The sequence below is a fragment of the Lynx rufus genome, unplaced genomic scaffold (assembly GCF_022079265.1).
Source record: "Lynx rufus isolate CCGP_SWC_20201006 ecotype Redwood Valley unplaced genomic scaffold, mLynRuf1.p SCAF_12, whole genome shotgun sequence".
Taxonomy (NCBI): Eukaryota; Metazoa; Chordata; class Mammalia; order Carnivora; family Felidae; genus Lynx; species Lynx rufus.
The window spans coordinates 48,862,880-48,888,921 of record NW_025814826.1 but is presented as its reverse complement, the minus strand read 5'-3'; the positions used below and the strand labels follow the sequence as shown (position 1 = coordinate 48,888,921).

Below are 26,042 nucleotides of genomic sequence, written 5' to 3'. Positions count from 1 at the left end.
TCCGTCAGGCGGCGATCTTTGTCCTTACACTGGCGTCTCAACTGTGTTGTAGTTGAGTAGAACAACTGGGTCATTGTCAATAGGTCACATGAGATTAACTGCAAAAGTAAGAGTGAGAGAATTTTTATCAATTCTCTGCAAGAAGGGGAAACAGCAGCAGGAAGGGAGAGAAGACTGGGAAAAAAAGAGAAAACAGCATCTTTTGCAAAATGCTTTGTTACCTGAGACCATAGGCTACAAGGCTGTGACTGAGACTGGCCAGCCACAAACCTAGAAGGCATGTAAGACAGGCTGCATCAGTCAGATGACACAAATAGAATACATTGGTATAATGGCTCCAACCTGTAGTTGGTGTGAAAATGAGAAACCATCCTTTACAGAGTCCTTCTTTATCTGAACTCTTAAAGGCCCTAGCGAAAAACCCTTCAAATGCCCTCCAAATGTGAGGTTAGAGGAATTTTTGTAATAAACCAAATGTATGGTAGCATAGTGTACTATGAAAAGAAGTACTTAGAAGCTAGACTTTGGTTAGGCAGACCTGAGTCTGAATGAATCTGCATCACCTTGGGCAGGTTACTTAAACTTCTTGAGTTTCTGTCAAAAAGAGAAACCAATACGTACTCTGCAAGACTGTGGAGAGGATTTCTGTGCAATGTCTGGCACATTCTATGTGCTCAGTATATGGTAGCTGTTATTATTAACAATCAATACTACAAGGACTATTTTACTTAATCCCCACAACTCAATGAGGGAGGTGCTGGGTTTACTCCCATTTTACATATCTAGAAGCAGAGGTCTGGAGAGATTTCCTAATTCAGGCCACACAGCTAGTGAGCATCTGAGCCATGACTCTAACCAAACCCGACAGCCCAGGATTTTAGTAATTAACAAGTTGTATAACATCTCTCATTAGAGCCACAGAAGTTTAGCGGGACAATATAAGGTCCAGAACTTCTGCATTGTCTTGCATAATACTCTAGTGGCAAGCTGAGGTCATTTGTATTTCAACTTTGCAGTGGCTCTCTGTTTATAAAGGATTATAAGAGACCTGTAAGGCTAGGAGAGGCAGTATAAGGTCAGCTTGTCTTATGCCTGTCTTTTAGATGTACCCAAAGTAGATTGCTTAATCTCTTGCTTAAATCCATCAAATGACTTTGTGGAAGGTGTTTCTCCTTTTCTTAGCCTAATCCTGACCAGTGTTCTCTTTCTTTGGCATATTAAATTCCACATGCCAATCCTATACCTGTTTATACCCACCTATAACTATATGTACATTTCCTTCAGGCGATGAAACAGTAAGAACAAAGTGTGTATAAGGATCCTTCCCTTTCTTTTTGATTTATTAAGAAAAAAATAAAATTGAATTCTGGTTATTTAATTTAATTTGAGTAGCTCTTTGCTGGTCATTACAGAGAGAACTCAGCCTCCAAAGACAGTTTTAAAAAGAGAGGTAACTAATAGAAGCCTAGAGTTGGGAAGGACCTAAAATGTTGTATAGCCAATCTTCTTCTGAATTTCCATACTTTGCCATAATTCTTGACCTCACCTACCCAGCCTTTTCTTCAATAGTAACTGAGTTCATTTTTGATGAGAGAACTCTGGCAGCACTGATTGCTAGAAAGTTCCTCTTATTGTGAGATGAAGCATGCTTCTCTGTAACTTCTAGTTTTGTCTGAGGAAGTACACAAAATAAAACTCATCTGTCTTGTATTGCCCTTAGAACATTTGAGAAGGACAACCACACCCACCTTCTTCCATCGTCTATGCAAGGCACCCAAGCTGCACAGTCTTCAACAATTGGCCATGGGGGAGCTCATTAAATATCCATTCTCTAAACATCCAATGAGCCTTTTGAAACAAATCGGATTATGGCACTGCCTGATTGAAATCCCCCCAGTCACTTCTCATCACACCCAAAATGAAACACAAAGGCTCCACTGTGACCTGTGAGGTCCTGCATGGACCAGCACCCGATAGCCTCTTTGAGATCATCTGGGATTATTCCCCTGACTCCACTCTAGCCACACAGGCCTTCCTGAACATACTCGGCTGCTCCTACAAATTAGGGTCTCATTTGCTGTTCCTTCCCTCACTCTATCCAGATTTTTGTTCAGATGTCATCTCTGCTGAAAGACATTCATTACCACCCAATTGAAAGTAGCTACTGCCATTACTCTTTGTTCTCTTGCTTGGCTTTGTTTCCCTTATCATGTATAAAGTATCTGAAATTATATTACATTTCTTCTCCCACTAGAATGTGGGATCTTGAGGCAGAGGATTTGCTCTGTTCACTTTGCATCCCTAACGCCTGATGGCATACAAGGTGCTCAGTAAAAATTTGTTGACTAAATAAGCAAGTGAATGAATGAATGAATGAATGAGTGAATGAATGAATTGGGTAACATGGACTCCTCATCATCCTGGTCATGCCTTTCTCAATGCTGTGTAGTTTTAGTGACTTACTAAAACAAGACATCTAAAATGAAGATGGGAGCCCAGATGGGAGTCTAGGAGGTGCCACCTGAACTTTTCTCTCCTGGGTTGGGCAGTCATTGTCTACTAAAGGGACCCAAGATATAATGAGGTCACTTAGAGTTGTGATCAAGCATGGACTTCTATTGGACTTGCAGGTAACAAAAACTCCCAGCTTTCTTTTATAAAAATTGTTACCAGAGAAACAGCTAAAGGGACAGGAGGGTGGACCTTGTCTCAATTCTGCTGTTTATTTTTTTTTAATTTTTTAAATGTTTTATTTATTTATGAGACAGAGAGAGACAGAGCATGAGCAGGGGAGAAGCAGAGAGAGAGGGTGACACAGAATCCAAAGCAGGTTCCAGGCTCTGAGCTGTCAGCACAGAGCCCGACGCGGGGCTCGAACTCATGAGCTGTGAGATCATGACCTGAGCTGAAGTCAGACGTTCAACCAACTGAGCCACCCAGGCGCCCCTCAATTCTGCTGTTTAAATAGCATGTGCAGAAAGACCACCTCAGGAGCATAACTGGCAGAATATATGAACTGTATCTATAACACATCCTACAAAAAATCTGTAAGACAAGAAGGTTCCCTGGTACTGGAGTAGAGCAGAGATTGAGTGAGCGTATACTCAGTAGCCCCCACACATACCCACTGCATACCTCTATGACTTAACAGAGTGTGTTTAACAGACTTCCACGTCTTCCAGTTAAAACATGCTTCTTATCTCAGTATCCTTGACATCAAGTAGTACTTGGCACAGAGCAAGGTTTCAATAACCATTAGCTTATGTTGTAGGGAGTGCTCACTAAATCTGCCTTGAATCAATATTATATGAATTTGTAAAATTCTGGTTTCTGGAAGTTTAGGTCACTTGTCTGACAATGACCAGCCTTCTCTCTGATCTCCTAGGAACCTTGAAATGATATGGCCATGACGCCCACGGTTCAGGCCAGTCACTTCCTCATTACTACCCGATTCTGTTTTTGGGTGAGAATTAGGTCAGCCTAGGATAGAAGTTAATCTGTGGCTTCTGGTGTGTTCTGATTTAGGAAACATTATCAAGTATTAAAACTTATCAAACATTTATCAGATTCTCTACTTTTTAAAAAAAATTTTTTTTTCAATGTTTATTTACTTTTGAGACAGAGAGAGACAGAGCATGAACAGGGAAGGGGCAGAGAGAGAGGGAGACACAGAATGTGAAGCAGGCTCCAGGCTCTGAGCTGTCAGCACAGCTGGGGCTCGGACTCACGAACTGTGAGATCATGACCTGAGCCAAAGTCAGACGCTTAACCGACTGAGCCACCCAGGCGCCCCTGGATTCTCTACTTTTAATAGACTCATGTTTCTTGCAGCAAATAGTTAATATTCCCATTCCTTTTAGATCTTGCCAGTTTATAATCCTCATTAGGAAATCATGGAGAAGAGAAAACTCCTCCATTTAACAGGTGCTTGAACTTGGACAAGGTGTCTGATATATTTGACCTTGTTTTCTCATATATTGACAATGATAATAGTGTGAAAGCTTTTAAGGAGATTAAATAAGGCAATATATGTATATATAAGTGTCTCTAGTGTGTTGTCCAGCAAAGAGCAGGCACTTAGGAAATCCTAGCTACCACCTATGGAGTATCTGCTCCATTCCAGGTATGGTACCATTCATCCACACTTGATTCCCCTCCCTTCATCCTGTCCTGAACTGTCATGATGTCCCAGTCAGAGGTACGTTAGCTCTGCGACTTTGCCTATGAGCGAGCTTTCAGTTTTACTGATCGCAAAGTAGAAAGAGTGAGTGAGCCTTCATTCTTCTTATAGGGTTTTTTTTTTTTTAAGAAGTGTTCTTCAAATGCAAGGCATTAAAAAAATTGTAGTATAATTGACATATAACATTATATAGTTTCAGGTGTCCAATAGAATAATTCTGTATTTGTATGTATTACAAAATGATCACCATAATAAGTTTAGTTAACAGCTGTCACCATACATTAACTACAGAATTCATTTTCTTATGATGAGAACTTTTAAAGATCTACCCTTTTAGTGACTTTTAAACATGCAATACAGTATTATTCATTATAGTCACCATGACCTGTACATTACATCCCCATGGCTTATTTATTTTATAACTAGAAGTTTGTATCTTCTGACCCCCTTCGCCCATTTTGCCCACTCCTCACCCCCCCGCTTCTGGGTCTATGAGCTTTTTTTTAGATTCCGCCTTTTAAGTGAGTTCATTCCATGTTTGTCTTTTCTGTCTGACTTATTTCACTGAGCATAATGTCCTCAAGGCCCATCTATGTCGTTCCAAGACATTGTTCTTAAATTCCCACAATTGTCCCACAAACTCTGATTACAGGTTGTTGCCATTAAGATTCAAGTCCCTTGAGATCCGTAGGCAAGAACTGGGTTTTCATTTTATTTTGGAATAAAATGAAACAGGAAACTTGATTAAAGTCCTATGGCAGAGGCCCCGAAGTACTCTGAAAGAGATCCTCCTATTTTTAGGAATGTAAAAGGTTTCATCACATACAGGGGCTGGTTAAAAAAGGTTCACACCACCACTCAAATGCTTCAGTCCCTGTTAATTGTAAGTTTCGGAGGGTAACTGAGGTGACTCTGCACACAGCTTGGAAGGAACTGACCTGAGAGCTGAAGGTCAGGGTTAATGTTCCTTTCCTGTGGGTCCAGAGACTTTGGAATTTGCTTCACTGCAGGGATAATCTCACTAGCTCTCTCTTTTTAAGCAGCATTTTTGGAAATATAATTCATAAACCATAGAAACTCACCCTTTTAAACTGTACATTTCAGTGGTTTTTATTACTTTCATGGCGATGTGCAAACAACACTGTAACTTTGGAACAGTTTCATCACCCCCAAACAAGACTTCATACCCAAAGCAGTCACTTCCACATCACCTGACAACCACTTATCTACCTTCTTTCTCTATGGATTTGCTGTTCTAGATGTTTTATAGAAATTAAATCATACAATATGTAGCCTTCGTGTCTGGCTTTTTTCACTTGATATTTTCAAGGTCCATTCATGTTATAACATGTGTCAGGACTTCATTCTCTTTTATTGCTGAATAAAATTTAATTGTATTGGTATACTTCATTTTTTTTACCCATTCATCAGTTAATCATTCTGCTGTGAACATTTGTGTACAAGGTTTCATGTAGGCATATATTTTCAGTTCTTCAGGGTATAGCTAGGAGTAGAATTGCTAGGTCATATGATAACTCTATGACAAACTATTTTCCAAGGTGGCTGCGCTTTTATGATCCTATCAATAATATATGAGGATTCGCATCCTTCCCAACACTTGTTATTGTCTGTTTTTAATTTTAGCCATCCTAGTGGGTGTGAAAGTGGTATTTCATTGTCATTTTGATTTGCATTTCTCTAATGACTAATGGTGTTGATCATCTTTTCATGTATTTATTGTCCATTTATGTATCTTCTTTCTCAAAATGTCTATTCCAATCCATTGAAAAATGTGGGTTATGTGTCTTTTTACTGCTGAGTTGTAAGAGTTCTTTACATATTCTGTATACTAGGCCCTTATTAGATATTGATTTGCAAATATTTTCTCCCATGCTATGGACCACATTTTTACTTTCTTGCCATCTTGACAATGACGTCATTCAATCTACGAATGTGGGTGTCTTCCCATTTATTTAGGTCTTTCATAATGTAGTTCAATGACATTCTCTAGTTTTCAGCGTACAAATCTAATACTTCTTTTGTTAAATTGATTCATAGTAGTTTAGACTTTTTGATATTATTGTAAGTGCAATTGTTTTCTTAATTTCATTTTAGATTTTCCATAGCTAGTGTACAGAAATACAGCTGATTTTTAAAAATATTTAGCTTGCATCATGCAACCTTCCTGAATTTCTTCATTTGTATAGTTTTCCTTCAAGTTTTTATTTAAACTCTAGTTAGTTAACATATACGGTAAAATTTGTTTCAGGTGTATAATTTAGTGATTCCTCACTTACATACAATATCCAGTGCTCATCTAATAGTTTTTAAAGGATTCATTAAGATTTCTATATACAAGTTCATGTATTATATATAGATAGCTATATTTGTTCCTTTCCAGTTGGAATGCCTTGTATTTGTTTTCTTGCCTAATTGCCCTGCCTAGAAGTGCAGTGTTGAATAGAAGTGGTTAGAGAAGACATCCTTGTCTTGTTCTGGATCTTAGGGGGAAAGCCGTTAGTCTTTCACCATGAACTTAGCTGTAAGTTTTTCACAGAAGTCTTTTATCAGGCAGAGGAAATTCCCTTCTGTTTCTAGATCGATGAATGTCACTAGCTCCTGTTTGCTTGCAAGGGGAATCACAGAAATAGCAGTTCTGCTTCCTCTCCAAGAGGGCACCATTGTGCTGCTAAGCATGTGATGATGGCATTCTAGTAGCAAGCATAAACTTCCTTTTAGGTTTGTGTTTATATTCAAACAAATTTCTTGAGTTGAAGCTCAAATTCTTGGGGCTTTCCAGTCCAAATAGAGGGTCTTTGTTACTGTAGTTCAAACCTGTGCCTTCAAGGCTGTCCCCAGAGTCACCCCACCCTTTACCAAATAAATGCTGCTCATTTTCTCTTGAGGTTAGAGAGAATGTGACAAGGGGTTTGTAACATCTCCAACTTTAATCTATACATAATCTCTCTAAAAGTAAAGGAATTTTCCTAGAACCTATGTCACTGCTAAGCACCTGTTATGTGCTCAGTTCTTTGCTTAATGCTGAGAACATGATAACAGATGTAGTCTTTAGCCTCCTGTATGTAATAGTGTCTAATATTTGCACGTTTTCTAAGTTTCAAGCACTGAGCTACTTGCTTCACGTGCATTATATCAGTTGGTCTTCATATCAACCCTGTGTTATAAGAACTCATGTTATTTTTATTAATAATCCATAGCTTTGGGAAGGCTGTGAATTGACTCAGATTTGGATGAGTGCCATGGAAAGAGGAGGACTTCAGAGCTGAGAAACACCATGAGGAGGCTGGAAATTTGGTTGGACTCCTTAGGGGAGGAGCTTGGCTGGAGTGAAAGATTCTGTCACTTGTCAATGAAAGATCTGGCCTGGGGGTAATTTGGGTCACATTTTGGCATGTATGTATATATCTGAATACTACAACAAAAGGTTGGATTTAGAAAAGTAGGTAGGGGCACCTGGCTGGCTCAGTTGATCAGGGTCATGAGTTTGAGCCCCCCGTAGGACATAGAGATTACTTAAATAAATAAAACTTTTAAAAAAGTGTTTAAATAGTGGAATTAACTTGGTTATTGTCTTTGTTTATTTTCACAAATTGCACTCCTTGAATGTCCGGTTTTCTGACAAAGTACTGTAGGGAGAAGGGGAGGTGGCTGGTCTGATAGCATCTTGGCTCCCCACTCCCTACTTAAAGTAGAGCAGCTCCGCATTTAGATGTTGGTATTCATTTTAAGATTTTCTTTGAAACTAAGGTTTCGCTGCTTCAAAAAGTGTTACAAATCACTGATTAGCCCAATAATCCTGCTTTACAGATGAGGAAACATGGGCTTGAAGTCACACAGCTAGTAGTAAGAGAGTAAGGATTGAAGTTCCAATTTGAATTTCTTGATATCAGGTAATTCCTTCAACAAACATTTATTGCCTGCCTATTACATCCCAGGAAAGATGCATAGCTCTGTGAAGCCCAAGAATGACTGATCCCTGCATTCAAAAATATCACAAGGGACAGAGAGGCCTAAAAACGGATTTGTAGACAATATGGGAGCAGAGTGGAGGAACCCATCGCTCTGCACAGGAGAGGCAAAATCGGGAGGGAGGGGGGCGCTTCACAGAAGAGTGACACCTGACCTGAATCTTCATGAATATGTTGGAGTTTGCCAGGGAGATTAGGTGGAGAAGGGCATTCTAGGCCAAAGCAACAACATATATTAAAGAATGGATGTGTCACAGGGTACAACTTAATCAAGGCACAGCAAATATTTCTCTAATTAAAAAATTTACCATTTGCTAAGCATTCTTCTGTGCCAGGCATTGTGCTAGGCAATTTACATGGATTATTCCATGTAATACTCTTAAGATTCCTATGAGCTGCATACAGATGAGAAAACTGAGTCTTAGGATGGAGAAGTAATTCGCCTAAGGGTCATGTAAGGCCTCACAGTTAAACAGTAGTAGATTTGAATCCAGGCAACTTGATTTCGAATTTTTAAAAAGTATTTTATTTTCGAGAGAAAGAGAGAGAGAGACAGAGTGCAAGCAGGGGAGGAAGAGAGAGAGGGAGACGCAGAATCCAAAGCAGGCCCCAGGCTCTGAGCTGTCAGCACAAAGCCCGACGCGGGGCTTGAACTCACGAACCGTGAGATCATGACCTGAGCCGAAGTCGGACGCTTAATTGACTGAGCCACCCAGGTGCCCATAGGCAACTTGATTTTGGATTTAGAATCCTATTTGCGTTGCCAAGGGGTTTGGATTTTATGCTTTAGGTCAGTGGTTCTCAAACTGGCAGCAGAATTTGCCTGGTGGGCTTGTTAACACAGATTCTGGGCTCTACCCACCCTGCCCCCAAGTTTCTGATTCCATAGATCTGAGGTAGGACCTAAGGATTGCGTTTGTAACAAGTTTCCAGGTGATTCTGTTCCAGGTAGCCCCCAGGATCACCTCTTGAAAACTGCTGTGATAGCAGCACTAAAAACTGAAGGTTTTGAGATTGGGAGGAGCATCATCAAATTTGCATCTTACGCAGGGCCCTCTGGGAATGAATGGGAATGAATTAAGAGAGACCTGAATGAAAGGGTGTTTGAAGGGGGCAGAGGGTGCAAACAGGAAGGGCAATTTTGAGGCGAACTGCTCATGCATGCCCTGTAGAATGAGGATGAAGGGAGAATCTAAAATATTCACATAGAAAGACAATTTAGAGGGGCGCCTGGGTGGCTCAGTCGGTTGAGCGTCCGACTTCAGCTCAGGTCACGATCTCGCCGTCCATGAGTTCGAGCCCCGCGTCGGGCTCTGGGCTGATGGCTCGGAGCCTGGAGCCTGCTTCCGATTCTGTGTCTCCCTCTCTCTCTGCCCCTCCCCCGTTCATGCTCTGTCTCTCTCTGTCTCAAAAATAAATAAACGTTAAAAAAAAAATTAAAAAAATTAAAAAAAAAAAGAAAGACAATTTAGATACTAAGAACGCTCAGCAAGCCCTGAGAAAGATGGTAATAAATGTAATCAATAACAAGACCCGGTAGACATGGTGTCTGATGAGAAACAAGAGATGGAAGGATTGCAGAAGGTTTCCAGGAAAAGAAAAGAAGCTGGAAGGTGAACCGGTTGTTTGGGTAGCTGCGTGCTGCATGTGTCAAGTTGAGGCCCCCATGTGGTGTAGTACAGGGACGTCATGCCATAGCGGGAAGAGGACTAAGCTGGCTTAGGAGATCTGGTTCCTCAGACCTGGCTCAATCACTTACTGTCCCGCTTTGGAGATGTCACATAGTCTTTGAGCCTCCATTTCTTCATCTGCAAGTGGAACTGACAGGAGCTTCTCACCTGCCCATGTGAGAGCCTAGAAGGCAAGGGTGGTGAAACTCTTTTCTAATTTTTTTAATGTTTTATTTTATTTTTGAGAGAGAGAGAGAGAGAGAGAGAGAGAGAGAGAGAGTGGGGGAGAGGCAGAGAGAGAGGGAGACACAGAATCCAAAGCAGGCTCCAGGCTCTGAGCCCGACGTGGGGCTTGAACCCACGAACCGTGAGATCGTGACCTGAGCTGAGGTCGGATGCTTGACCAACTGAGCCACCCAGGCGCCCCTGAAACTCTTCTCTATAGTGTCATACCCACCCATCTGTGGCGAATATCACACAGTGCGCAGTACAAAGCGGACTCACGCATGAAACCAGGAGGCTCTCACACATACCATCTCGCCATCTCGCCAAACTGTTACAACCTTCTTCCACTCGCCTGGAAATTTAGCATGCAGCTTGCAGAGTAGCTGAAAAGAAGCAGACAAACCGACTTTCAAGTTTTAAAATGTACTGTAAGCTAGAGTTAGCAACAAAGGTGAGTTATTTCCAGGCAGTAATTCCTTTTAAACCTCAATTATGAATAAATGTATTTTCAGTGTTTAAAGTCCAAAGGAACTTGAAAACAACTGCCTTAAGTGGTTTTTAAAACTACTGACATGTTTTAAAGCTATTAGCCGTATCCCTTATTTGAACTAAGTCTAGAATGTTAGCAAGTGGATATCAATCTCCATGTCTTTTTTGCAATCCAATTAAACCTTTAGGAGTGACTTTACTGAGTACTGTATGTCATCATAATCCAATTACATATTCATTAGCTCAGGAGTCACACTTCTTACTTTCCTGCCCCTGAACCCGTGTACCCAGTTCATTAATGGATCTTTTCCCCACCTGCCCCAGTTTTCTCCCAATCCACCACCATGGCCCTCTTGGTGCAAGGTGTCACTAGCTTTTTCCTGGATTACTTCATCATCTCCAAACTGATTTTCTGTGTCCATTCTTGACTCCCTGCACTACATGTCCACACCATACAGAGATTCATCCTTCAACATTGGAGTAACTTTCACCTGCTTAAGCTCTTTTAAGGCTATCCGTCACTTATACGGCAAAGACAATAGCAGCCAACACGACGGACGGAGCCCCACACAAACTGGCCCCTACTAATCCCTTGACTCATTTCACAACACGCCCGCTTTTGCTCTTGCTGCTCTAGTCAAGCCAGCTGTCTTTTCATATCATGGGTGTGCTGTGCCTCTACCCCACGTGGAACCTTTGCACACCCTGTTCGCTCTGCCTAGAATCTTCTCCTGCTCTTATTTAGTTACTCCCACCTACCCTGCACATTAGAGCTCAACTGCTACTCCACAAAGTCTTCCATGATCCTCCTGACTAGATCAATCCAGAGTTATATGTTCTCATAGCAGTGCTTACCTCTACCTTTCTGCACGTAATCAGTTGAGATCGCACATTTATTTCTGTGTCTGTTTGATTCATATGGAGGGCAGGGGGCTATGTTTTGGTTCAGCTCCCCATATAGTACGAGTGCCAGATCAGTGCTTGGTACGCAGTTTAGGAGCTGATGAATATTTGTGCAATGAATGAATATTCTTAGAAGATAGAGATTGTTCTGGTGTGGGGGCTTTACGCTTAGATCCACCGGGAATGAGTGTCATGCATAGAAGTTTACGATGTAAATTGTAGTCATTGAAAGATGTGCCGGTGTTGATTTCAGCTTTCAGTTGTGTAATAACTAATAACACAAGTCCTGTTTGCATTTGAACAGATATATGCTATTTCTCCACTGGAGAACCTCCTGGGACCAAAGATTACCCATAAAACTTTGCATCTGTGGTTCAGAATCTTAAGTGGTGTCTACTTTATACAATCTGCGGTCTTGAATTGTGGAGCAATTGGGCCAGCTTGTTCCTCCATTAGCCATCATAATTTTTTGCTCAATTCAGATTGGTAAACCCCTTTTGCAAAGACTGCTGTCCTGTTTTTATTCTGAATTTTCTAATAGCCAGCAACCACAGCAGAATTAAAAAGCAAGACTTAGCTCAAAGAGTTTTAAAATGAAATAGGGAGAAGACCTGTGGGTATTATTTTCTTATTTGCTTAGTGTATGTGCTATATTTGCTGTTCAACGATACTACTGAAAAATCAGGCGGTTGGTAATTGTCTAACACTAAAGTTTTAGAGTGTTCTGGGAATGGTGTTAAGTCAAGACACCATCATGCAGTTAACTCTGCCTAATGAGAAACTGGATATAGATAAAGTTTGAAGCAGCTTATGAAAATTTCATAATTACTGCAGGCGGCAAAAATGACAACCGTCAATTATCTATCTCTCAAATCTCATTATGAACCTCAAGCCCTCTTACCTTAATCAGCGCTTGGGAACAAGGATCCACAGAACCATTTCATGAAAAGATAGACTGTGCATTAGTATAAATGCAACTACTGTAGTGTAATTAAGCAATACACACACTGCTGCTTTGTGCCACCAGCAAAGTAAATAAAATTCTGTTTTGCTGCTTACAGTTTGGAGATGATTCCCACGGAGGAACAGCCATGGAGATCTAGACTTTAATGTCCAATCAATAGTGAATGCTCTTAATAATATATGAAAATTACATTAGCATTAGACCAAGCAACTCAACATCCAGGGCATAAACAAATTGATTCAGAGTAATTTCTTCCAGTGCTCTATGTCTCTAGATGTGCGCCTTACGTTACTTACGTCAGAATAACCTATCGTGCCAATTCTTGTCTGACTTCTAGAATCCTTGGTTTTTCTACCTTCCCCCCTAGATCTATTGAATCCAAATCTTGGTGAGTAGACCACAAGCACGCACATTTCAGACAAGCTCCTGAGGTGATTCTTATTCTCGAGAAAGCTTGAGAACCTCAGAATGATTTCTAGGGCCTAAGACTGTTGCAAGTTCTGGATTTCCTTCTGCCAGGGGGCAGTGTTCTCTGAAATGTAGCTGGATTAATAAACCATTCTGGAAGTTAATTTTAGTCTTTCTCAAACGCTTTCTTGTTTACTGACCCAACTATAGGTGACATTGTTCCAAAATCTTAAACACCAGATAGATGGACTTTCTCAGTTTGGTTTTGTTTACAGAAGGTTTTGAACGATATTCCAGTCATTTAGCTGAATTTCTAGACCTATGGTATTTATTACCAGACTTTTGTTTTTCTCAGTTTTAGATAAAGAAGGGTAATTGTATTTTGTAGTTGATTTGATGCCAGAGGTAGAGACTTTGGTCATCCTCCTGCCAGTTAATTTATAGGGGTGTTTTAGTAGTAAGATTCTTTTTAACTAGGGTTAGATGGTGTGTGTGTGTGTGTGTGTGTGTGTGTGTGTGTGTGCGTGCACATGTGTACCTGTGTATGTGTGTTTTTTTAATGAGTTCCGTGTGCATAATGACCTGAAGACAAAGTTCTTTGACAGAGCAGTTGACGGAAATAATGCCTGAGCTCAATCCTCTTAGATAATTGGTAACAAGTGCTGTACAGAAGCCAATTATGGATCGACTATTACACTGAAGCCTTTTTTCTCTGCACAGCTATGCTGCATGTCAAAAAAAATTAATGGATGATGTTCAGCTTCTGAGTCTTTTTTTTTTTTCAAGGAGAGCCTTCATTATCCTCAAGCTGGGTTTCTACACTCAAATGTCAGATAGAATCTAAAGTTGTTGGCAAGGGCCGGGGAGGTTAGAGAGAAGGGGAGGCAGGTTTCGGGGGGAACGTTTGGAACACGTGGCACACAACACAAGGCAGTCGCAGGCCTTTGCCTTGATTTTCCTTTTCGGTTTATAGTTTTCTACTATAAAAGCCAGGGTCCATCTTGAACTTGAACATCAATAGTAGAAAAATCTTACATGCGGTTAACATCTTTCATAAGACTTGCTAAATACCCAGCTCCAAATCATTTCAGTATGGCACACAAACTAAAGCAAGGGACTTCTCTAGAAAAATCCATAAGCCTGCCATCTCCGCAAGAATACAAGACTAAAAGGATTTTTAGAAAGGCAACTTCAAGTTTGGCAGTGCGTTTTCTTTTTCTCAATTAGCCGTTACTGAATTCTAGAATATATAATGAAAGCCAGGCCTACTGTGTAATCCACAGTGCTTGCTTTCATGCTATCATGTTTTATTTGAGCAGAGCCACTGCTCCGTTAGTAATCTGTTGCATGGTAAGTGCTGTATTTGTTTATGTACGCGCATATGCTCAGTGCGAGATTAATGGTGCCCGGGCCTGGTGCGGGGAAAACCAAAGGCAAGCCTTCTTCCCTCATTCTGAATCTTAAAAACGTATTATATTTAAATAACTTTCAGATTTAGAGACCTCAATTTCTTTTAGAAGTCTCCCGGTTGCCAAATGCTTAGTAAAGAAAGTTGAACATTGGCAATAGCCTTGAAGGACACCGTGTTTGGTGACTGGATGACAATATAACTGGGAAATCATCAAGGAAACGATGTTTAAAGCTAAATTCTGGCTGCCATTGAGATTTCCTTCCTAAATTCGATCACTAATAAAGCTGCCCCATCCAACCCCTCCCCCCCTGCCCCCCCTCCCCAAAACCAAGCTGACAGTTTTTTTTAGGGAAGAAGAGCCAGGCTCTTCTTATTCTGTCCTTCCTCACAGGGCAGAAGGACTCTCTACTGCTTAGCTGGCAATTCCCAGCATTTTGATAAAAGTTACTTCTCTAAACTCTAACAACAACATGGGGAAAAATAGTGCTATCTCTTGTGTTCGTTACAGTCCTGGGAGATTTAACGTGAGAAATATTTGAGTAGTCGGGAGTAGCTGAGAATGTGGCAGTAGGGACAGGGTCATTTAAACTGCCAGAAAAAATAAATACATGGGAAAGACAGGGAAAGTTATTAGGTTTATAAATTATAAAACTTTCCTTGTTTAAAAAAAAATAAAGTCGTGAGGTGGACTACATTGAATAACTACATTGTAAACCTTAAAAGCTTAAAGCTGGTGGAAACCCTTTTACGGCTCTGTTTCATTTTTATCGGATCAAATACATTTGGTTTCTTTTTTAAAAACCATGTTTTTGTGAGGGAAGGAAAATGAACATGCACTGTTATTGGCCACAGCAACATAAGAAACCCTCATGTTACCAGAGGAAACCACATGAAAGTGTGTGTGTGTGTGTGTGTGTGTGTGTGTGTGTGTGTGTGTGTGTGTTAGGGGCGGGACCGATAAGGGGGTGGAGAGAAGGAGAGGGGTGTTTCAAGCCTCTTAGGCTCAGAGCTGCCATTTGTGAATCAATCGTGATGAAATCAAGCTCCGGACAAATCAGGGGAGGCTGTCAACCTCCCAGGTGGGATTACTTGTAGTTAATAGACTGAACTCAGAGCCCCAAAAAGCAGTGCATTCAGTGTAGGCAAAAGAGAACACACTGCAAAAGGCTTTCCAAGAACCCTCTGCCATGGCAAGGAGGAGTCCGGTCCAGTCCTACCAGGTAGGAGAAAGATGGCATGGGGGGAAGGACTTGATGTTAAGAATCAGTTCCTGATTTGCAATTTTGCTTTTTGTTTTAAAAATCCAGACAGAGCTTTACAGTGCATTTTGGAAGTTGTAGGACTGGGTGGTGATGTTGAAGTCCTTTCATTTGCCTTCATATAATTGGATTCATTGGTTTGACACCTCAATCTCCCTATTCCCTTAGGTAATATCCCTGTTCACTTTTGCTGTTGGAGTCAATATCTGCTTAGGATTCACAGCAAATCGAATTAAGAGGGCAGAAGGCTGGGATGAAGGGCCTCCTACAGGTAAGTGTAGTGACTATCAGCATTTTCAGTCCTTTTACAATATTATGGACTGGATAATCAATAGAAGCTCATTAAGAAATGCATCTTTAAGATAATCTTGCGGTATAACTAATGTAGTCCTAGTTTTCTTTGGAATAAAACTAGCTGTGTGTATAATTCAGGTGAGAGAATGTGGTTTTAATTAGAGAACATTTATGCTTGCTTCGTGATAGCAGGCTATTTAAATCTTTGCACTCCGATATTTATAAATGTTAAGATAAAATTAAAACTCTTGTGAACAGACAAGGCTAAGATAGAAGTGGTGAGAACAGGTGCTGGTTTAATATTGCAGATACATGAATTTGATTTCTTGGCATGTGATATAGGATGTAGTATTTTTCTCCAGAAACTTCTGACCCAGAAAAAAAAAAAAAGAGGAATGGAAGTTAAAAAAAGTAGTGAACTGTCTTTCTTTAAAAAATCTTTTTAACACTTATTTATTTTTTTTGAGAGAGAGAGATAGAGTGTGAGTGGGGGAGTTGCAGAGAGAGAGGGAGACACAGAATCTGAAGCAGGCTCCAGGCTGTGAGCTGTCAGCACAGAGCCCAGTGTGGGGCTTGAACCCATGAACCGTGAGATCATGACCTTAACTGAAGTCAGACGCTTAACCTAATGAGCCACCTGGGCACCACTAAGAAAAGCTGTGAACTGTCTTTCTGAAACTTCAGAGTTTAGGACTATGAAATCAAGATTTAGCTAAAGTAGGAAAAATATAAAAGAGAGGAGGTGCTTTGAAGAATTTACAGGATTCACTTGCACTCAGTTTTTTCTTTTGGCATAAGGAAAGGTAAGTTTTAATAGTGTACCTTGACTTAACTAATAGAACCAACGTGAAAGAGTTTCCTTTTACAATACACTGTGCCGTAAGCAGTGTGGGAATTCTTATAAAGGAGCTCCTTGTGCGAACCGAGGGGGCTTAACTGACCAGGTCTTAAGTAATGAGTTGGTTAATTTCCTGGAAATTGGAGCTGCTGATGGTTTTATAAATAAAAATTACATATTAAGTAATGGGTACTCTAGGGGGCAATATTTTCTTGACTTTTTCTGACATCTCAGCATGTTTGTCTGCCTTCCTGTGAATTTTGAATTTTTCTGTATTTTTTTTTTGACTTGACTAATCTAAAAGACTATATCACCTGTCTCTGTTTAGCCAGCATGAGCTTTTATTAACCACCCTATGCTACGTATATTGATGGAATACTAGGTCTTCCTTACATCAAGTAAGTTGCTTTTAAGTCATGCCAGAAAGTTGAAAGAATGATATTAGAAGGAGTTTAGTGAGTCAAAGTGGGGTGTGGTCAGGGTGAAACGTAAGAAAATAGATCATAAAAATTGCACCCCCAGGGAGCCAAATGGACAAAATGATTTGTCTTTTCTGTTGGGGAGGGAGAAGAGAGGAGATCACCAGGCTGGAGAATCCTGTTTTTATTGGTAACAAATGCTGTCTTCCAAGACCTCTTCCTCTTGTTCCAGACGAGTGCATCTCCCATTAACACTGACTGTAACTGTGCAGAGTGGAAGGGGGGGGGATCGGATCCTAAGTATGGTCGTGTGGGCAAGCTAGCTGCTTGAGAGCCCACTTCTGGTTCTTTCCAATGCACCTTAAAAGGAACTTTTCTTTCTGTTTCATATTAATGTATTACTTCAGCCAAAACTGATATTAAAAGCTGTTTTCATAATGAATGTGTAGATTCAAGTCACTCATTATTTTCAAAGTTGACTTTTTTGGAAAACAGTCATGAAATCCCTAGACTAGCATCTTGGATCCATGTAACTTGCTGTGTGGCCTTGGGCAAGTCACTTGTGACACCGGTTTCCTTAGCTGTGTAATGAGAAGCAGGACTAGATGATTTCTTTCTTTTTTTTTTTTTAATTTTTAAAAATGTTTTGTTTATTCTTGAGAGAGAGAGACAGAGACAGAGACAGAGCATGAATGGGAGGGGGGCAAAGAGAGAGAGGAACACAGAATCCGAAGCAGGCTCCAGGCTCTGAGCTGTCTGCACAGAGCCTGACGTGGTGCTTGAACTCAGAAACTGTGAGATCGTGATCTGAGCTGAAGTCGAATGCTTAACTGACTGAGCCACCCAGGCACCCCAGGACTAGATGAGTTCTAATTTTCCTTATGGATTAAAAAAAAAAAAAAAAGCTTATGATTTCCAACCATTCTGTTTCATTGACTCTTGGATTCGTGTGCACTCTACAGGAGAACTTGCCAAGTATAGAACAGATTTATTAATCCTTAAATATATTTTGTGCGTAATTATCTCCCTGTGTTATAAGAAACAGCTGTAAGAGCTAATGAGCCTATCTTATTTCTGTAAAAATAATATAATCTATATTATAATCTACAAATCTAAGTGATTTTTTTGGATATTTTTTAATGTTTATTTATTTTTAAGAGAGCGCGAGAGAGAATGCGAGTGGGGGAGGAGCAGAAAGAGAGGGAGACACAGAATCCCAAGCAGGCTTTAGGCTCCGAAAGTCAGCACACAGCCCAACACAGGGCTCAAACTCACCAACCATGAGATCGTGACCTGAACTGAAGTCGGATGCTTAATCGACTGAGCCACCCAGGCACCCCTAAGTGATCTTAAATATAGTACCAAATATTTGCTTCTCAAATTATTTAGTTAAGTCATTGATTATTTTAGGCCTTTATGGTTATCTTCTAAAATAATTTTTAGTGAAATTTCTACCTTTGTGAAGCTTTGGTGGGATGCAATACCACTTAAGTCTGAGTTTGGGGATTTTTGGTATGCCTGAACACTTCTTATTTTTGATTTTTCTGTTGCTATAGTTTACCGGCTTTTCAGGCACTACTATGGTTGCTTGCTCCTGAATAAAGACCAGAGATGTACTTTGGAAACTGGGTGAGAGCATAGTACAGAGAGTTGAAGCGTTTTCATCTTTTTTAAATGTTCTCTGTGCTTAGAAAGGGCCACCCTCATATAACACATGTGGTTGGTGATTCTGTCAGCAAGGCCTTCACATCAGAAAACACTGGGTGAACTGTTATATATGTATTAGGGCAAGATAGTAAGCAGAAAGGCAGCCATGCCTATTTTCAACAATGCTTTCATGTTCCAAAGAAATCCTGGGAAGTTTAGCAGTTCAAGACTGTTTCACCAAATGGAACACAAAGGGTATTAATATACGGCCAACTTCCCACTGACCAGAGCAAGATCTCCCATTTAAAAGCATGTACCTTCTTGCTTAGTCAATGTAGTTCCTCAGAGTCCTCAACAATAGGTGAGAATGTTCTACACACAGGCAGACCCTCAGTGCTGTACTATGGACTGGGGTGTTAGTTTCAAGGCTGTGGCAATGCAAACAAACTGTTATAATTAACCAACTAGCACACTTGTTAGCTGGATTTATTGTTAGGACCTAGTGATCTATTGGAAGTAATAGTAGAATAGGATTTCTTCTACCAGATGATAACAGATCTATGAATTTATTACAAGATCGGAAATGAGCGAAGCTAATTACGGTTCTATTGGGTAAATATAATGGGCAATCAAGTACATGGGATGGCTGGAATAAATTTTCAAAGAAAATGTAAATAATAAGTCCAAATCAGTTTGACATCTTTGTCCCATACATCCAGTGTAGCCAGCTTGATTTGCCTCGATGATTGCGAGAGAATGTATGTGTATATATATATATATATATATATATATATATATAGGTGCATGTGCACTCATAACTATGTGCATAGGTGCACGTTTGTGGTGTTACAGTGGAGTCTATTTTCCTGAAGCTTACGATAAATGCCCTTTCAGTCTGTAGATGGAAGTGGGATATTACCTGAAATATAAGCAACATACTTGGAAGACACAGAGAAATTGGTGAACTTGTGAATAGTTAGCTAGTAGAGATTTGAAAGCTCAATTCAACTCACTGTCATTTTTAGTGGCTCCAAAGTTTAAAAGTATGTGGATGGGAATAAAATTCATGAGTAAATGTGAAGTGAAGAATGTCGCTTGATGAGTAGAGTGTTTCTTTGTGAATCACAGAGAAAACAACAATGGTAATAGGAACGAGAAGGTGAGTTCATATGAGAAGTTTGGGGATTTCATTCTACAGTGAAGAGCTTTCTTGACGACGGGATAGTAACACATAGGAAACTGCAAAGCTGACAGATAACAGCTGTGACCCTGACCCTGTGAGGAGACCTCTGTCATGATGAAGGTCATGTTATGGGGCTTTATGTTCAATCTAATGTAGAGTCAGGGGACATTTTAGAGTAAATGAAATAAAACTATCTGAATTAGAATCTAAGAAGGAGACAGCTTTTTCAGTTTTTTTGTTTGTTTTTTGTTGTTGTTATTGTTGATGTTAAATGGAGCTCTGGAGTAGGGATTTTTCACTTCCTTAACACTATACAGAATCTTCTGTCTTGTCTGCATAACCAGAAATCTCAGTCCTCAGTGGAGTTCCACAGAGATTCTTGAATGGACAAATCGTCCCAAATCATGTCTTCATCAAATTCATAGCCTACGTACAAAATTTGAAAAATCCTTTGTGAATGAGGACAGTACCATAGTTGTATTCGGATGATCTAAAATTTTAGCCAGGCCCTGGCTATCTCAAATTAGGCTGACAGTTCTGATTTTCCAAGCAGGAAAATGGGGATAATGTTGCCTCTTTATCGGAAAAGTTTTTTGAAAACAAAATGCCATATTAGGGTTGGAGGGAATATAAGGTGTTAAGTATGTGAGGCTAAGTTTAATTTATCTTCACTTCTCTTTGAAGGCCAGTGTCTAAATTTTTACCTTTTCAAGTGGACAATACCTGTGCTTTCAATGACAGCGTTTCATTTCATCGTTTCATCGTTTGGGAGCAAATTTGCAACCCAATCAGACATATTCTACTGATTACCATCATAAATGCTACTTGAGAGGTTTAAAGTTGAATTAGAGTTTTTAATCTCTTTTATTTACATCACATAGAAATCTCTTTTCTTGTAGTTTATGGGGTTCTTCTACATGAGAATGTTGTGTTTATAAATGCTTTAAAAGTCCTGGTGTCTGAAAACTTCCCAGGTGGACCTATTTACTGAAAAGGTTGTCTACAAAATCTGGTTCGGAAGCTGAGGAGGAGGAGAGAACAGAGAGGCTCCGGGAGTGGGTGCTGACAGGAACTGATGTATTTTGGAAGCCGAGGTCCTGACACACAGGCCTGTACATAAGTGCGGCTCACTATGAGATGAGGTCGAAAATATCAAGAACGAGTGGCCACTGCAACACAAGAAAGTATGGCCAGAAAGGATGAGTCATATACTCCAGAAGGGGCAGAAGACAGTATGAAATGCTAGAGTTGGTCAGCATCTTGAATGTCATCCATGTTGACCTCCTCCTTTCCCTGTGGTTTGTACTTCAGACGGGCAGGCAGACACAGGAGAACCAGTTCTGTTTCAGTGCCCTTGAACAGGAGGTGGCAGAGCCACGCAAGGCTTTCCCCTCACTTTTAGGAAGTACTCGGGCTGAGGACCACGGAGAACGGGAGGAACAGACGGGGTGCCTATCTCAAACCCTGACCGCAGGACCACGCAAAGCTTCGAAGAAACGATCTTCCAGCTTTTAGGAAGCCAAATGTTTTCAAACTTAGGTACCGCTTCCCTCGCTGACGGTCATCCAGATCTGAAAAGTTCCATTTTGCAGAGGGATTTAGAGGAAAACATGATTGGGAGTCCGGGATGAAGTCATGTTTGGGTCACAACTCTTGTCATGAATTAGGTTCTTTCCAATAGTCTATTGAATCATCTGTAGTTTTTCCACATGTAAGTGGCACCAGAGCTCTACAACACTGCCTCTGTATATGTATGGTAAGATGGAATGTTATAGATATATTTTTTAGGCTTATTTATTTTGGGGGAGAGGGAGAGAGAGAGAGAGAGAGAGAGAGAGAGAGAGAGTGCACGCACAAGTGGGGGAGGGGCAGAGAGAAAGAAGGAGGGAGGAAGAGAGACTCTCAAGCAGGCTCCACACTGTCAGTGCAGAGGCGGATGTGGGGCTCAAACTCACTAACCCTGAGATCATGAGCTGAGCCGAAATCAAGAGTTGGACACCTAACCGACTGAGCCACCCAGGCGCCTCTAAGATGGAATGTTTTAGAAATAAGATTTTACTTAACTGAGTGAAAATAATTTTACTTGTTTCTATCAGAATTATGAATTTGAATGGAATAAATCATGTTTTTACATTGGTGTCTTTAAATCATGAAATGCTTCTGTGAAAAATAAGGAATACGTAGCACTTTTTTATGCCTATCACAGATGTATGTATATACATGTTTTAAAATTTGAAGTCCCTATTTTAAGAAAACATATGTCTGTATAGACTGTAACATTTATTTTTTAAGATTCTGGAACTGACTTGCATCTTAGAAGTAAAATAACATTATTTAAACATGTAGCAAGGGGCAGCAAGGGGTACCTGGGTGGCTCAGTTGGTTAAGCATCCAGCTCTTGATTTCGGCTCAGCTCGTGATCTCACGCCCTGCGTCGGTCTCCACGGGGAACAGTAGAGCCTGCTTAAGATTCTCTTTCTCCCTCTCCCTCTGCCCCTCCCCCACCAAAAAGAAAAAAGAAAGGCAGCAATAGAATTTGAATCTCATAAAAGTATTGGCAGATGTGTCATATGAAATTCTAAACCTCCATACTTATCACACATTTTTGACTGGATCCTTTTGAGGTGTTTTTGTCTTTTGTCTTCCTTGTTGGTTCTGAGATCCTGTGGAAGTCTCAGTATTTGTGAGACACAAGTTCACTGATCCTGCAGTTTTCATCACACCGTTCAATAAATTATAGAACCTGGGTTCTCAGATTGATATTCTTCTCTTGATTTAGGTCAGGTAAAGGAAAGCTTTACAGATTTTAGAATTTAGACTTTTATAAGTAAGAAAATCTTTCTATATTTAGCCATGGAACCAGGTATAGTAAAAAGAGAAATTCTAAAATCTGTCCTTAGCCTGGCGTGGGGATGTGAGACCTGGTCATGGAGTGAAAAAGCCAGAGCCTGGAGGATGAACAGTAGAACCACGAAAGCATTGGGACCAGAGCTTGTCATGAAAGATGGCAGGGGTGAGGTAGGCCCTCCCTGGAAAGGTGAAGTGCTGTTATTCTATTCTTTCACCTGATTTTATCAAAGGAGGTACAGAAGTTCAAATTCTGGAGACTATTGGATTGAAAGAACTATGTGGATCAATTCACCTTCCCATTTCTCTTCCTGCTGTTGTCAGCTGAGTCCAAGCCATCCAAGAATGAATTTGGTATATGTGTGCCTCACCCGTACAGACCCGGGAATTTACTCTTGCTTGAGGGCTGTTGGTAAACCTCGAATCCAGCCCTTTTTATGATCCATATCTTTGCAGGATGAGTATAAGTGCAACTCTTTCTCAACAAAGCTGTCTTCTGTTTAAGGTATGGCAAAGCAGATTATCATTAGAGGGAAGGCTATTGAGCGAGAGTTGATTATTTTCAAGAGCAAAGTGAGGGATACACTTAGAGAATAATCAATGCTGTAAGCAAATAGTAAAAATCACGTGGCCAGCATGGATGGAGAAAGGTTTAAAAATGGCTAAAAATCCTGACAGATTATTTTGAAAGTAAAGAAAGAAACAGGGAAGAGATTCTGAGGAGGGAGAAAGCAGAGGGCACGATCGGAAAAATATTCCAGGTGCAGGCTGGACGCCATAAAGGGAAGACGGGACAAGGAAACACTTGTAAACATAGTGCCTTTGGATCGCTTCCCCTTATGTTAGCTATCAGCATAGCCAAGCAGATTGATGTAAGCAACTCACGGGAATGAATGCTGCTCAGAATTTATTAGATGGCTACTGATCCTTAAAAAGGGAATAATTCAATTATAAGCGTTTTTCTTATCTTTATTTTCGCCATAGGGCTTTCTCTGCTTTCACTGTTTCCACCGTTTCATCCCCACCTCCCCCCACAGTTTCTTATGGCCAGCATGCACTGTTGATAGGTTGGCCAAAGTCAATAGAAAAGTCTGTTTTTGAACCAGAGGTAAGGAAGGCACTGGAAGCCTGATTATTTCCTAAATGGAGCTGGTGTGGTTTGTATGTATTTCGACATCCCAGAATCAACCATGCAAAAGCGTTTCACATCTCATGGTCTAGTGAATCTGTTTGCTTTCCTTGAACTGATCTGATGCCATAAAGGCCAGGATTGGGCGACTCTGATTTTTAAAAGCACAAAGGACTAAGGGATGAACCGGATGTTCAGGTAAATGGCTTCAGTGAACCTGGAAATGTTCTATAACATCTGTTCTGCCCCTGCTTCTTACATTTGCTTGTTTTTAAAAGTAATGCCTAATTATTTTTAAAAATAAAAAAATTATAAACATAAGGGAATAAAATTATACATAGCATGTCATAAATAATATTTGTTAGGATATTTATATATAATATATGTTATATAATATATACTTTATACCCCCCCCACATATACATACATACATACACAGGGATATAAACATATATGTATGTATGAGGGAAATAGAAGTAAACAAACAGACGACTGCTCAAATGTAATTCCTGTAAAGAGTTTCTTGTGAGGAGGGTGGGAGGTGTGGGGGAAGGTTATTGACACCTGCATCTTTTCTCAATGCCACTGCCCACCCCCTCTCTTCTCTGGCTCTAGCTCTGTTTTTATTTTTATGTTTATCTCTATCCTTATTGCTCTCTTTACCTCTATTTTTCACATAAAATATATAATATTTAATACTATAACACTGTTCTGTGCTTTGCTCTTAAAAAAAGCAACTTGTACATATATTTTACAGATCTTTCCATATTAGCCTACACAGTTCTGATTCACTGTTTTTAAGGGCTGGGTAGTATTCCATTTATGGATACAGTGATTCTTTCTTGTACAAATATCTCGGTCAACTTTCGCAAATATATACGAGAGAGAAATTCCTAGTAATGAAATTTCTGCAGGGAAGATCCATGGGCGTTGTGTCTGTTTTACAAAAATTTTCATTCCTGGCACCAGGTATGATACTGCTTACACTTTCCATTCATCAGAAGTTAATTATTTTGTAAACTAGGATGAGGCTACAGCTTAACTTTTTCCAGTTGGCCAGTAGTTATTCCAGCACCACTTACTAATTAAACCTTTCGCCTGCTGATAATTCCTTCTTTCTTTCTCTGACTTATAATGTTGCTTTCCTTATAAATACATTCTCATCTTTGTGGCCCTTTTTCCCATCCCCATCCCCAGCACTCATCTACTTCTTTCCTACCAAGCTGTTTTAATTATTTAACTTCAGAATATATTTGACTACCTAGTCTTCACCCAATGACTCGTCCTTTTCAGTTTTGTTTCATTTTCATATATTTATTTTTTATAAACCTTTAATATCCTCTCCAGTTTCCAAAAAATCCTCCTTAAATCTTTATTTCAGTTGCATTGAATCTTTAGGTTTATTTAGGAAGGACTGACATTTTTATAATATAAACTATTTTTTTTTCTCCAAGATGGTATATCTTTCCATTTAATTCTATCTTTTGAAATATCTTCTTGTGGCATTTTAATGTGTTCTTCATGTAGGTCCTACACATGTCCTAGGAAATTTATACCTAGATATTTTATCTTTTAGCGACTATGATGCATGGAGCTTCCTTTTAATTTTTGGGCTTAATTGGTTATATCTCTCAAATATGTGGACTTTTCATCTCGCTGAATTTGTTTTTTTCAGATTTTTGGCTGATTCTAATCAGATCATAGAAAATAAAGAAGATTTATTTTTGACAAGCTGAGATTTTGGTGTTTGTTTTTGCGTTACTCTAGTTATAGGTGTAGATTTAATGGCTGGAAGAAGTCTTACGATTCTTTTATTTTAATCTGGTATGTTCAGACTGTTCTCAGAACATTTACGCTCCGTTCTCCTTACAAAAAGTTATGGATTTTCAAATAGGACAATGAACTCTTGTTTCTAAGCGTATACCTCGATGTTCTCTTCTCTGTTGCCATCATTAGCATCTACAGAGACACTAACTCTCACAGATTTGTAGTAAGAATAACTGTAAACAGTAAAATAAAACCAATAGCCAACATTTGTTGCACTCCCTGTGTCTGATAGCCTGCTAAGTGTTCTGCTTGGACTGTTTCATTTAATTCTCGTCATAATCTCAAATTACTTTCGTTAATCCCCCCACTTTACCTATGAGGAAACTGGCACCGGAAGTTTAGCCACCTGCCAAGCGTTCA

At 40.0% G+C, this 26,042-nt stretch overlaps 1 protein-coding gene across 1 annotated transcript in view; it reads left to right on the top strand.

The window, feature by feature from the left end:
- The first annotated feature begins 15,426 nt into the window (after window positions 1-15,426).
- Window positions 15,427-26,042, top strand: part of ENPP2 (ectonucleotide pyrophosphatase/phosphodiesterase 2) — a 79,857-nt gene continuing 69,241 nt past the window's right edge. Inside the window, exons 1-2 of the mRNA XM_047073872.1 lie at window positions 15,427-15,459; window positions 15,667-15,769. Of these exons, the coding sequence (XP_046929828.1) occupies window positions 15,427-15,459; window positions 15,667-15,769 (136 nt within the window). The remainder of the gene's footprint in view (window positions 15,460-15,666; window positions 15,770-26,042) is intronic.